General features: G+C 36.6%; 1 protein-coding gene across 3 annotated transcripts in view; it reads right to left on the minus strand.

Moving 5' to 3' along the window:
- REDIC1 (regulator of DNA class I crossover intermediates 1) overlaps positions 1–13,188 on the minus strand; it is a 47,811-nt gene that overhangs the window by 10,611 nt on the left and 24,012 nt on the right. For 2 of the 3 annotated variants that reach the window (XM_073222633.1, XM_037009960.2), the window contains exons 8-10: positions 6,904–7,403; positions 6,588–6,654; positions 5,441–5,501 (exon numbers count right to left, since the gene is read on the minus strand). In XM_073222633.1, the coding sequence (XP_073078734.1) occupies positions 5,441–5,501; positions 6,588–6,654; positions 6,904–7,403 (628 nt within the window). The remainder of the gene's footprint in view (positions 1–5,440; positions 5,502–6,587; positions 6,655–6,903; positions 7,404–13,188) is intronic. The other variant, XM_037009964.2, reaches the window with a different exon arrangement.

Raw genomic sequence — 13,188 nt, forward strand, 5'->3', positions numbered from 1 at the left:
CCAGACCCCCAAGGCTGTAGTGAACTGAGAGTCCTTCAAGGGCTCACACAGGCTGCGCCGAGGACTGAGGCAGGCCACTGAGACACCCAGTCACCCTGTGAAAGAAACCTATTGGCTGTCCTCATGGCTACAGCCTGAGGAGCAGGCCACTAGTCAAACTTACATCTAAGGGGCAACTACAGTCCTCTCCAGAGGCCTTCAAGGAGGGGTGCTCTCTTCACACTGTCCCTCTGCCTCATGCCAGGTCACCAGTACCTCCCAACAAAGAGCCTGTGCACCTATCTAGTGCTCTGAGGTTTGTGGCTGCTGCCTGGGGGACACCCCCTGATCACCCTGCTCTGGTGGCCAACGGGGCTTATGTTTATAGGTCCCACAGGACTGTAACAAACACAGAGTCCTTAACTGGCTACCCTCCAGAGCACAGTACAGAGAGACAGCACACTGAAAGGCAGCCCCAGTCTTTCTGTGAAAGAGCCTATTTGCTTATCTTAAATCGTTGGCCTGAGATGAAGGCTTCCGATTTAACACGGGGAGAGGCCTGCCGTAATGTTCTCCGAAGACCAGAGAGCCCGGGGGGGCATCTCTGTGCTCAGGCTCTGCCTCGCTCCAGGTCACCAGCATCTCCCAGGAAAGGGTTTGTACACACGTCCGGAGCCCTGGTTTTGCAGCTGCCCTCCAGAGAACGCCCCTTGCTAGCCTGACATGGTAGCCGAAGGGCCACAGGTCCCACAGGACTTAACAAATGGCGAAAGAATTCTTAACCAGCTATTTTCCAGGACACAGCAAAGAGGCAGCAGGATGAAATGCCGAGTCTTTCTGTGAAATAGGTCTGTGAGTTTATTTTCATACATTTAGCCAGAGGGGAAGCTTCTAATTAAAGACACATCTAGGAGCCAAATGCAGTCCTCTCCAGACTCAGAGGCAGACAGGGGGTACCATTTTCATGCTCTGCCCTACCCCAGGTCTCCAGCGTCTCCAAGGAGCCTATGCACATCCGGTACCCCAGCTTTTGCGGCTGCTGCCCAGAGGATTCATCCCTTAACAGCCTGGTTGTGAGAGCCAGTGGGGCTTGTGTTCATGAGTTCGACAGGATGGTGAGAACAAAGAAACAGTCCTTAACTGACTATCACAGCAGAACTCAGCGCAAAGGGAGCGGACAGAAATGTCCATCCTCAAGTCTTCCCATGAAAGAGATTTATTTACATACTTGGAAAGCTACTGTGTGAGGGTCCAGTTTCCCATCAGAATGAAACTAGGTGCTGACTGAGATATTCCAGTTTGAGACACTGGCAAGTTTTTTCAGACCCTCAACTACTACAAGCTGTTAAAAATAAAGTAGGTTGCTTGGACATTCACACATTTAAGACAACTAAAAGCTAGAGCAGGGTTGAAACATAATGCGTATCTCCTACACAAGGCCACTCCTTCAAGATCAGAAGAGGTACCTGTGTTACCTAATGCAGTGAAGCCAACACAGAAAGTCAAGGAAAATGAAGAAACACAAGAATATGTTCCAAACAAAAGAAGAAGATAAAGCCTCAGAAAAAGACCTCAGTAAAACAAAGGAAAGTGATTTACCTGATAAGAGTTCAAAGTAATGACATAAATATGCTCACCAGGTGAAGGAGAACAATGCAAGAACAAAGTGATAATTTCAACCAAAGAGAAATCACAAAGCTGGAGAATACAGCAACTGAAGTGAAAGATACAGCAGAAGGGTTCACCAGACTGGAAAAAGGCAAAGATTGGACTGGTGAACTCAGAGACAGGGCAGTAAAATTTATCCAATTGAGAGCAAAAAGAAAAAGAAATTAGAAAGAATAAAAACAGCATAATGGATTTATGGGACAATAGCAAGTGGACCACTATTCACATTATAGGGGTCCCAAAAGGCGAAGGAGAGAAAGGAGCAGAACACTTACTTGAAGAAATAATAACCTAAAACTTGCCTAATGTGGAGAAGGAAACAGGTACAGATCCAGGAAGAGAACATAATGTACCAACTTAAAATAGACTGCTATAAATATAAGTTGCCTCATATATATAAGCTTCATGGTAACCAGAAAGTAAAAATCTATAGTAGATAAAGGAGAAAGAGAAAGAATCTAAGCATACTACTAGAGAAAATAATCAATCACAAAGGAAGAGAGTAAGAAAAGAATAAAACAAAGGAATTACACAACAGCCAGAAAGCAATAAACAAAATGGCAGTAAGTCCATACCTATCAATAACTGCTTTAAATGTAAATGGACCAAATTGTCCAATCAAAATATACAGAGTGGGTGAATGGATAAAGAAATAAGACCCATCAACATGCTGCCTACAAGAGACTCACTTCATGCATAAGGACACACGACTGAAAGTGAAGGGATAGAAAAAGATATTCCATGCAAAGGGAAACCAGAAGAAGCTATACGTGATCAAACAAAACAGACTTTTAAGACAGTCTGTAATCAGAGACAAAGGTCATTATATTATGAAACAGGGCAAATCCAACAAAAGAATATTTGCAAATATTTATGTTCCCAACACAGAAGCACCTAAACATATATAGTAAACATGAACAGACCTAAAGGGAGAAATAGAGCAATAAAATAATGGTAGGAGACTTAAATACCCCACTTACATCACCAGAGCATCCAGACAGAAAATCAGTAAGGAAACATCAGCTTTAAATGATACTTTAAGCCAGATGGAGTAAACAGATGTATACAGATCTCATCCAAATGCAACACAATTTACATTCCTCTCAAATGCACATGGAGCATTCTCTACGACAGATCACACATTAGGCAATAAATCTCAATAAATTTTAAAAGGCTGAAATCATATCAAGCATGTTTTCCAACCAAAATGGGATAAAACCCAAGTTCAATTACAGGACAAAAAAATGGAATATTCACATTTTTGTGAAAAGTAAACAACATGCCCCTGAACAACCAATGAGTCAAAAAGTCTATCAAGAGAGAAATTTTAAAATATTTTGAGACAAATGAAAATGGAAATGCAACATATTAAAACCTCTGGGGTGCAGCAAAAGAGAATTCATGGTGATAAACACCTACATTAAAAAAACTAGAGCTCAAACAACCTAACTTTATACCTCAAAGAAACTAGAAAAAGTTAGTAGAAGGAAAGAAATAACAACTATAGCATAAATGAATGAAATAGACAGTAGAAAGAAAATTAAAAAGATCAATGAAACTAAGATGTTTTCTGAAAAGATAAAATTGACATACCTTCAGCTAGACTCAACAAGACTCAAAGAAAATCAGAAAGTACAGAGGAGAAAGACAAAACTGTATTATATACCATGTATAACATACTAGTATGAACAACTATATGCCAACAAATTGGACAACTTAGAAGAAATAAATTTTTAGAAACATACAACTGAATCATGAAGACCAAATCATGAAGAAATAGAAAATATGAGTAAGTCGATTTCTAGTAAGGAGATTGAGTCAGTAATCAAACACTTCCCAACCAATGGCTTCACTGGTGAATTCTATCAAACATTTAAAGAAGAATTAATACCAATCCTTCTCAAACTCCTTCAAAACACAGAAGAGGAGGGAAGACTTCCAAACTCTTTCATGAGCCAGCATTACACTGGTATCAAAACCAGACAAGGACACTAAAAAAAAATAAATTATAGAACAATATTCCTGTACCATTTATCATAAATTTTTCAAAAGACTCTCACTACCTTAACAGGTCAAACTTAACTCATATTCTCTTAGAAATCTGCTCCCTCTGTGAATCTAAGTAATCACACATGTTTTTAAAATAAAATCACAAAATTTTTGATGCCCAAACACAATTATTTCTTTCTCATGTTGTAATTTGAAATGAGTTTTCCTGGTTACCATCCAATTTTCTTCCTTCTAGAGATTTTGAGACCGAGTCCTACCCATCTTATGACTCCATATATGCCTTGAGGCTTCACTGCCATCCAGTTAATTACCCATTTGTCCAAATCATAAATTCAGGTCTTCAATTGTTTCCTTTTCTCTTAACTCATCAAGTCCTATCAAATCTAGATCTTCTGAGTCTTTGTGATAGCTCTTCCCTCATTTCCTCCTTACTGACACTTACTTACCTTCAAGCCCTCACTATTTTTTGCCCTGTCACTTCTCATATCTCTCCTCACTGTTGCCAGAGTCAACTTTTTAATACTCTGATATCATCATATTACTCTGCTAATATTTTTTCAGTGACTCTGTTTGGTGATAGGAAATTAAATTATTATGTCATACTAGGTGTTGGATGACCTGGCCCTTTATATTGTCCAGAATAACCTCTTGCCATTCCCCCACCCCTTGTAATTTATGCTATAATAATAGTAATAACAGTAACGAGAATGAAACAAGTTACTTGTGGTTCCTGAAACAAGCTATACTCTTTCACTTCTAGTTTTTATGTTGGTCCATCTTCCTAAGATGAAAGCAGTTTGTCCATTTGGTGAACTTATTTATTGATACCCAGATCAGAAGTTTTCCCCTCTATCACATCTCCTCCTGACCACCCTGGAAACTTACAAGTGTCCTTTACTGGCTCCAACTGCCCTTTGTATAAGCCCCAGAAAGAGCAGTTTTATCTAAATGCACTAGATTATTTTGTTGTTTCTATGTAGCTACTAGACTACAGCTTCTTAAAGACAAGGTTCCATGTCTTTTTCCTCTGTACCTTGCAGAGTCTAGTGCATAACAGAATGTAAACTCCATGAAAAACAAAAACTTTGTTCTTTCACCACTGTATCCCCAGTGTCTAGCATATAGGAGACACACAACAAATTCTATTAAATGAATTCATAATATGTATTCAACTCTTATTTATTAAAGAGAGAATAATTAGTATAGTTGAAAATATAGAGTCAGCTAACACAAGAGTTTGAATCCTGGTTCAACTGTGTGACCCTGAACACGTTGTTTAATTTCTCTGAACTTTTGCTGTGAAGACCTTACAGGGTCAGACACTTGCAGATGAGGTATGAAGTACACCAATCTCCTAGCACAGTGCCTGGACTGTTGTAAGGATCACACACCCTTACTATGAGCAGGGGTTACAATTTACATGCCAGTGTTTGTAGATGTTTCAGTATTCTTAAACAAGTTAACTATGTTCCCCTGCAGCACACTGAACCCTAAAGCATTTTCAACCTGGAAAAAAATTTATAGGACTTACAGAAAGAACTTTAAATGTTTCTAGTTTGGTTTGTCTCAAATAAAGCACATTACAGTTTCTGAAAAGGCGTTAATTTTATTTCTAGATGTAAGCCATAATTTCCACACGGTAAGAAAACATAAGAAAAAAAAAAGAGCCTAAAAATTATTTCAATAAAAGGTAACCTTAAATCAAAGTAAGTTGCAAATACTAACATATGACATATGGTAACACAACTGACTGAACTGGTAAGATAATATAAAATGTACTTACCTCACCAGGTCGAAAATCCAGTGACTGCTTGGAATGCAATCCTTCCAAAGGAATATCACCCCTAAGGGTCATAAGAAAGACAGTATTAAAGTCTGCTTTATTCCCTCTGAAAAGTGTTGTTCTAAATTATGGTTCTGAAATTTGGCTGCCAATCAGAATTATGAGGGAAGTTTTTAAAAAATCAAAACTCCTAAGGCCCATCCTACGGAGTCCATTTGTTACATATGGGCCAAAGTTGGTATTCTGTCTTTTAGAATCACCCCTTCAGGTACTATGGATCTGCAGCTAGGTTTGGGAACTATGTTCTAAATCACTTTCATAAAGTACATTTTAAAATTCAAGGCCTAACATGCTGTTTTTCATTCATAAGTTTCTGACTATTTGGATATTGAACCCCAAGGAACCTAATTTGTCAATTGTATTAAGGAAGTAATGAATCCACACTTTGGTATGCCAATCCTATAAAATGCTATCTGTATGTTCTTTTTTATCAATAGATACTTTAAATATTTCCATAAGAAAGCACTTCTAGAATAAAAATCTATGCTAGTTCATGATTTTCAATTACCAAGATTTTACTAAATCACAATTACTACCAAGGAAGTTAGGACTATTCTGAAACTACAAGTTTCCTTTAATTGTCTATACATGCCATCCCACAGATGGTACTGTGCTTGCTTCTGCCATTCACCTTTGGGTTCTGTTACTCCCGTGCTCTGACACTATCCTAACCAAGCAACCTTCCCACGGAAAACTGCCAAAAGCCAGCAAATACGCCAGCAAAAAAGCCAGCCAAAAAAAAAATCATGCCAGTAAGCATTCCCATGTATGTGACTCTTCTTTTCCTACTGTAAATTCATAAACTGACATTCTAGAAAGTATGTAAGTTTCTTGAACACATAAGTCAGTTTTCTCAAATTTAATTAAAACTAAGATTCATATAAGAAAATATTTTTTCACTGGCAAATACGAGCACAATACTCTCAAGCAAGGCAGTACTACCAAGATCCTGACCAGTGACAAATCTCTCTGAGGCCAGTCTGCCCACCCTCGGACAGCAGTAATTCACCTCTGTACCGTCTGAACACTTCAACATGTATGATACCATATCCTGCCCTGCAGTCCCCAGATTTACCCAAAAACTTACATATGGTTCACTGGATATTGCCGGATTTTTTTCTGTGGTGTCTTCTCTTGATCACTTTCAAATTTTCCTTTAAAAATAAAAGTTATGCATTGAACTAAAACCTTAGCATAGACTATTTCTATTTCTTAATTTGAACACTATTAGCCTGACGCATATAGTGGGAAATCGCTGGTCCACTACATCACTATAATGGAATGCCATTCTATTTTTAATTTCATATTCCTCCAATACATACACAAATACATAAATGCACACACATATAAAATCTGAAAGAAAAAAAACAATAGACCATTATGTTTCCACATATAATACCCACCCTTTTTTTGAGAACTGGCTGGGTAACAACCCTCAGAAGATGTATTAAGGGCACTTCTTTCATTACTGCTGTCCTCCTGATGGCTCCTGTGTGGACAGCACCCTTCTGGATAACTTGTAGTAAAAGTAGAATTAGTAAAATTCAATCCTGGATCTGTAAAAATACTTTCAATGCATCCATCAGTGGAACTGCTTTTATCAGAACTAGTGATTGCACAAGTATCTCCCATACTGTCATAACCACACTTGTCAAAGGTATTCTTTATTCTCTGCTGATCTATGTTTAATAAGCTGATCACATTTCCACTAATAAAAGAGTCACAATTCTCTGACAGAAGCCTGGGGGTTGGCTGGTTCACATCTTCAAGAAAACCTAAAGCCTTTTTTCTATTTTCTCCCCACATATGTTGTACTGATCGTTTTTCAGTAATGAAGTCTGACTGTCTTCTCTCATCCATCACTACTGCAGGTCTTCCAGTTGGGAAATTCCTATTTCCTGGACTGTGGAATAAATGAAAAAATATTTAGGAAGAAAAGCACAGAGCATTTTCATTTAGAAACACTTAAATTCTAAGAGAATGTAGCTACAAACATTTACCTAGAAATAATACTGCTTTGGGTGGAAATATGTTTATGTGCTCTTCTAATGCCATAGTGAGTATAAAAATAATCTATTCTTAGTATTTGAACAAGAAAATTATCATATGGTTCAACTTACTGTTGTACTAAAAAAAAATATGGACAACCTATAGTATTCTGTAATAAGGTCTAGCAAATAAGCTCAACAACCACTGTATGAACTGCTACTCCAGTCAACCAGACAAAAGATATTTTGAAGACTGTGCAGAGAAAAATAATCCCCAATGTTAAAAACACCAAGTCAAATAGTTATGAGAACACTGTAACAGATTGTTCTCAACCTAACAAGGATATAAAAACAACTCTGAAGTTCACAAGGAAGAGCAATATAGATACAAATGCATAGCTAAGCAATAAAGCCAAGAGATAAGATGAACTAGATGAGAGTTTAGACTAGATAACTTATGACTTTCCTCCTAATGCAAAAATCCTAATTCTAGGCTAGGCCCAACTTGCATCAAAGGATCAAAGCTATCATAGTTAATCAGAAATCACGATATTTTGGATTTTGATGCCATTAACCATCTACAAAATTACTTGGAGTTGGGCTGTTCCAGAGATCAGAGGTACCAAAACAATGAGACTGCTAAAACTCTCATTTCCAATTTTATTTTTAAAGTTATTTATTAAATATTTAATGAGCAGGTACACCTGCAGTGTTCCAGGCATGTGCTGCAGAAACAGAGAAAAAATAATTCAATTTGGTATTAAAGAGAAAGAGATGTTTTGCCTATAAATGTTCATAGATCATGATCCTTTATTTTTTCTAAATATGGGTGTTATTGGTGTTTTGGCCAGAATAATGCTATTCAGTTATACCAAAAGACTGACTCTACAGTTTGCAGTGATACACACAATTAACACCAAAGAAATTTGTATTACTCTAAATAAGAAATGTAAAAGCATTTCATAAGTTAGAAAACACACTACAAATATTCATAATCAAACGTATTTTAAGCACTCTAAGGAAAATCACAGAGATTTGGGCAATAGAGAAATACATAATATACAGTTATGGTTCCCCAAATCCTCTAGAATGGGACAGAAAAAACTTAGAACATGGTAAGTGCTATTCTACAGTCAAGTGTTACTATAGTAAATAGAAAGAAGGACTTGTGCTTGAGAAAAATCAGGCAGGTGGCATTTCAGGTGGGCACAATGTTGGGAAGAACTGCTACTCGTAGAGGTGACAGAGAAAAGCAACGGTAAAAAGTTAAGTCTTACTAAGGCAAATCTCCAACTTATTTAACAATTTATTTTCCTACAGATAAATATAAAATTCATTAATAATTATGCACTAAAGTAGGGATAAATTCATATCTAAATAAGCCTTTTACATGTTTAAATAGATATTTTAATGTGTGCCTACTATGTGGTAGGGAGACTACCTTATATTCTAGTGAAGGACAATAATAAATGATTAACCACTAATAAGTACAACAGATAAAAGACATAAATTAAACATTTGTCAGAAACAATCATTATCTTGGTGGCCAACCATCAAGGAAGCCCAATATGGCAGCTTCCTGAGCCTGCAATATTTGGAGCAAGCAAAAAAATGACTCAGAAATTTCCGAGAGATCCAGAAAACAGACAGACATAATAGGTCCCGGTAAGTCCCAGACACCCCTGGTGGTCTGGAAGGCTGCACACACATGTAAGGCCATGTGCACAGTCAGGAGGGCCTCAGCTGTCCACTCATCCCTGGCTGAGCCCACCAGGAGATGCCTTATTAGCTCAAGGTATTTAAGCACACTCTCCAGCTATTCATTGACTGGTACAGCTTTACATGCCTTCATTAGAAGAAAAGACAGACATCAAATCAGTAAGTTAAGCTTGCACCTTAAGTAACTAGCAAAAGAAGGGCAAACTAAACCAAAGCAAGCAGAAAAAAGCGATCATGAACATACACGGCAGATATCAATGGAATGGAAAACAGAAATAAACAAAACTGATGAAACCCAAAATTTAGTTCTTAAAAAGACCAATAAAATCAGCATATCTTTAGCTAACTGGACCAAGAAAGAAGGGAGAAAAGACACAGATTTGGAATTAAAGAAAGTACATCAATACTGACCCCACAGAAATTTAAATGAGTTCAAGAGAAACCATAAAAAAACTTTCTTTTTGCTAACAATGTCATAAAACTTGAATGAAATAAATTCCTTTAAATACACACATTACTGCAACTGACTCAAAACATTAGAAAATCTGAATAAGACTTATAACAAGTTAAAAAAAAAAAGAATTAGTAGTTAAAAATCTTCCCACTAAGTAAAGCTCAGGTACAAAATCATTCCAAGAAGGAATAATACCAATCTTCCACAAATTCCTCCATTAGAGGAGTAAACAGTTTCCACTACATTCTATGAGGTCAGTATTACTCCAGCACCAAAGCTAGACAAAGACACTGCAAGAAAAGAAAAATTCAGACCAATTATCTTCATGAATATAGATGCAAAAATCATTAACAAAATACTAGCAAACTGAACCCAGCAATATATGAACAGGATTATAAACCACAGCAAAGCATCCTTTATTCCAGAATGCATGGTGGGCTTATATGTGCAAATAAGGTGATATATATTAACAAAATAAAGGGTAAAAACTACATGATGATCTCAAGAGACACAGAAGAGCATCTGATAAAATCCATGATAAAAACTTTCAGTAACTAGGAACAGAAGGGAATTTCCTCAACTTGACACCTAATAAAATCTACAGCTAACATTATACTTAATAGTGAGAGGCTAAATACTTTTTCCGGGCACCTGGGAATGACGCAAGCATGCCCACTCTGTCCACTGCTGTCCAACACTGAGCTACAGGTTCTAGTCATTGCAGTCAGGCCAGAAAGAAGGAAAAGGCATCCAGATTGGAAGATCGAGGTAAGAATACCTGTATAGACGACATGATCCAGTGTAGTGGGAACCCTAAAGAGCTCACAAAACTACTATTAGAACTGATAATGAATTCAGCACAATGGAAGGATGTAAGATTAATACACAAAATTAATCGTATTCCTTGTCCTTGCAATGAACAATCCAAAAATTCAGAAAACAGTTACATTCACAAAAGCATAAAGAGAATAAAATGCTTAGGGATAAATTTAACAAAAGCAGCACAGGGCTTATATATTGAAAATTATGATACATTACTGAGAGAAATCAAAGAATATTAAGTGGAATATCGTTCAGCCACAAAAAAGGAAATCTTGCTATTTGTGACAAAATGGATGAACACAGAGGAAATTATGCTAAGTGAAATAAGAGACAGAAAGCCAAATACTGTATGATCTGACTTACATGTGGAATCTAAAAAACTCAATGTCAAAGAAGCAGATTGTAGAATGGTGGTTGCCAAATACTGGGCAGGTGGTTAAGTGGGGAGATACTGGTCAAAAGATACAAACTTCCAGTTGTAAGACATTCTGGGGATCTAATGTACAATATTGTGACTATAGCTAATAATACTATAATGTATACTTGTAATTTTTAGTAGTAGATCTTAAGTGGTCTCACCACACACACAGAATGGTAACTATGTCAGGTGACAGACGTTAATTAGCTTGATGGTGGTAATCATTTCACATTGTCTATGTATATTAACTGATCACCTAAGCACTCTAATATAATTTTTTGTCAGTTATATCCCAATAATGCTGGGAAAGAAAAAACAGGACATTTCCAGCATACTAGAAGATTCTCTCATGCCCCTGCAAGTCTGTACCTCCCAACAGTAACTGCCATTCTGACTGCTGTGACCATAAATTAACTCACATAAATGAAACTGAACTTTATATAAGCGGAATTATGCCATGGTCCTCTTTTTGTGTTAAGACTCATCCATGTTGCTGCTTGCTATTGCCTGTGTCAGTAGTTCATTCTTTTTAATTTCTGTGTATTAGTCCATTGTATGAATATTATATAATATCCTATCCCTAATGGACATCTGGGTTAGTTCAAGTTTGGGGCTATAGAGCTGCTAAGACATTCAAAAAGAAAAATGAATAGGATAAACATTTCCTGCTCAGGGACTGTAAGAGTCATTACTGCTAAGATGACAATTTCCCCAAAGTGACCTACAGATTGAGCAGTCCTTATCAAAATCCAAGTAGGCTTTTTTTTCCCCTAGAAACTAATTTATATACAAACACAAAAGACTAAGAAGAGCCAAAACATTTTTGAAAAATAAAAAACTGGGGGACTAACAGTTACCAGTTTCAATCCTTATAATAAAACTAATCAAGACAGTGTGGCACTAACATAAAGATGGGCATGACTGATCAATGGAATAGAACTGAGATTCCAGGGGAAAACAAAAACAAAAACATATGATTTGATCAACTGATTTTCAACAAAAGTGCCAAAACAATTGAGTGGGGGAAAAAATATTCTTTCCTTTCCATAAATACAAATGATGAATTTAGACCCTTAACTCATACCATAAATAAAATTAACTCAGAAAGGATAATAGGCCTAAATGTAAGAACTGAAATAACAAGATAGATGAAAAAATAGGAGAAAATCTTGACCTTGATTTAAGCAAAGATTTGTTAGCTATGACCCCATATGCATAATTCATAAATGAAAAAACAGGTTCAATTTCCTCAAAATTAAAACCTTTTTTACTTCTCTACTTCTCAAAAACACCATTAGGAAAATGAAAAGGCTAATAAGCATTTCAGCAAAAATACACAAATGGTTAATAAGCTCATGAAATGATGTCAGTATCATTAGTTATAGAGAAATGAAATGCAAAATTAAAACCACAAGGAGATACTATTGCACATTGACAGAATGGCCTAAGTTTTAAAAGACTGACTATACCAAGTGTTGTCAATGTGATACAACTGGAACTCTCATGCTTTGCTAATGGGAATGTAAAATGATACAAAGCAATTTGCCAGTTTCTTAAAAAGTTAAACATACACCTGCCATATGACCCAGCCATTCCACTAGTAGGTATTAATGCAAGAGAAATGAAAGCATATATTCAAAGCTTCTACATGAACTTTCATAGTAGCTTTATTTGGAAGAACCGTAACTGGGGGGAAAAAAGCCAAATGCCTAGCAACAGATGAATAAATCATGCTATGTCTGTACAGTGGAATACTACTTAGTAATAAAAAGAAATGAACTATTGATACATGGCAAGAAACTGCATAGAGGGATCTCAAATAATAATTACACTGAGTGAAAGAAGCTAAACCAAAAAGAGAACATACTGTATGATGCCACTTATATAAAATTATAGAAAATAGACTAATCAAGGGACAGAAAACGAATCAGCAGTGGTCTTGGGATGGGGGTAAGGGATGTGACATAGCCAGAGGAAGGGATTAGAAAGGTGCCTAAAGAAACTACTGGGGATGATGAATATGTCTCTCATATTTGACAAATGTCAGAACTTACAAAAGTACACATTTTAGGTAAGTTCACTTTACTGTAATTTGATTATACACTAATAAAGCTATAAAAAATACTGGATTTCTCTTCTGCATCCGTGGATGTCTTGCTGCCCTTGTCTAGCCTGGATTAATACTTAGTCCATAGGCACACACCTGATCATCTGATCATCTACATTTGCCTTCTTACAGCACTAAACTATGTTTTCTACCTTTATCTTGCATCTACCTACCACTTCA

Source organism: Manis javanica, chromosome 15 (assembly GCF_040802235.1).
Source record: "Manis javanica isolate MJ-LG chromosome 15, MJ_LKY, whole genome shotgun sequence".
Classification (NCBI taxonomy): domain Eukaryota; kingdom Metazoa; phylum Chordata; class Mammalia; order Pholidota; family Manidae; genus Manis; species Manis javanica.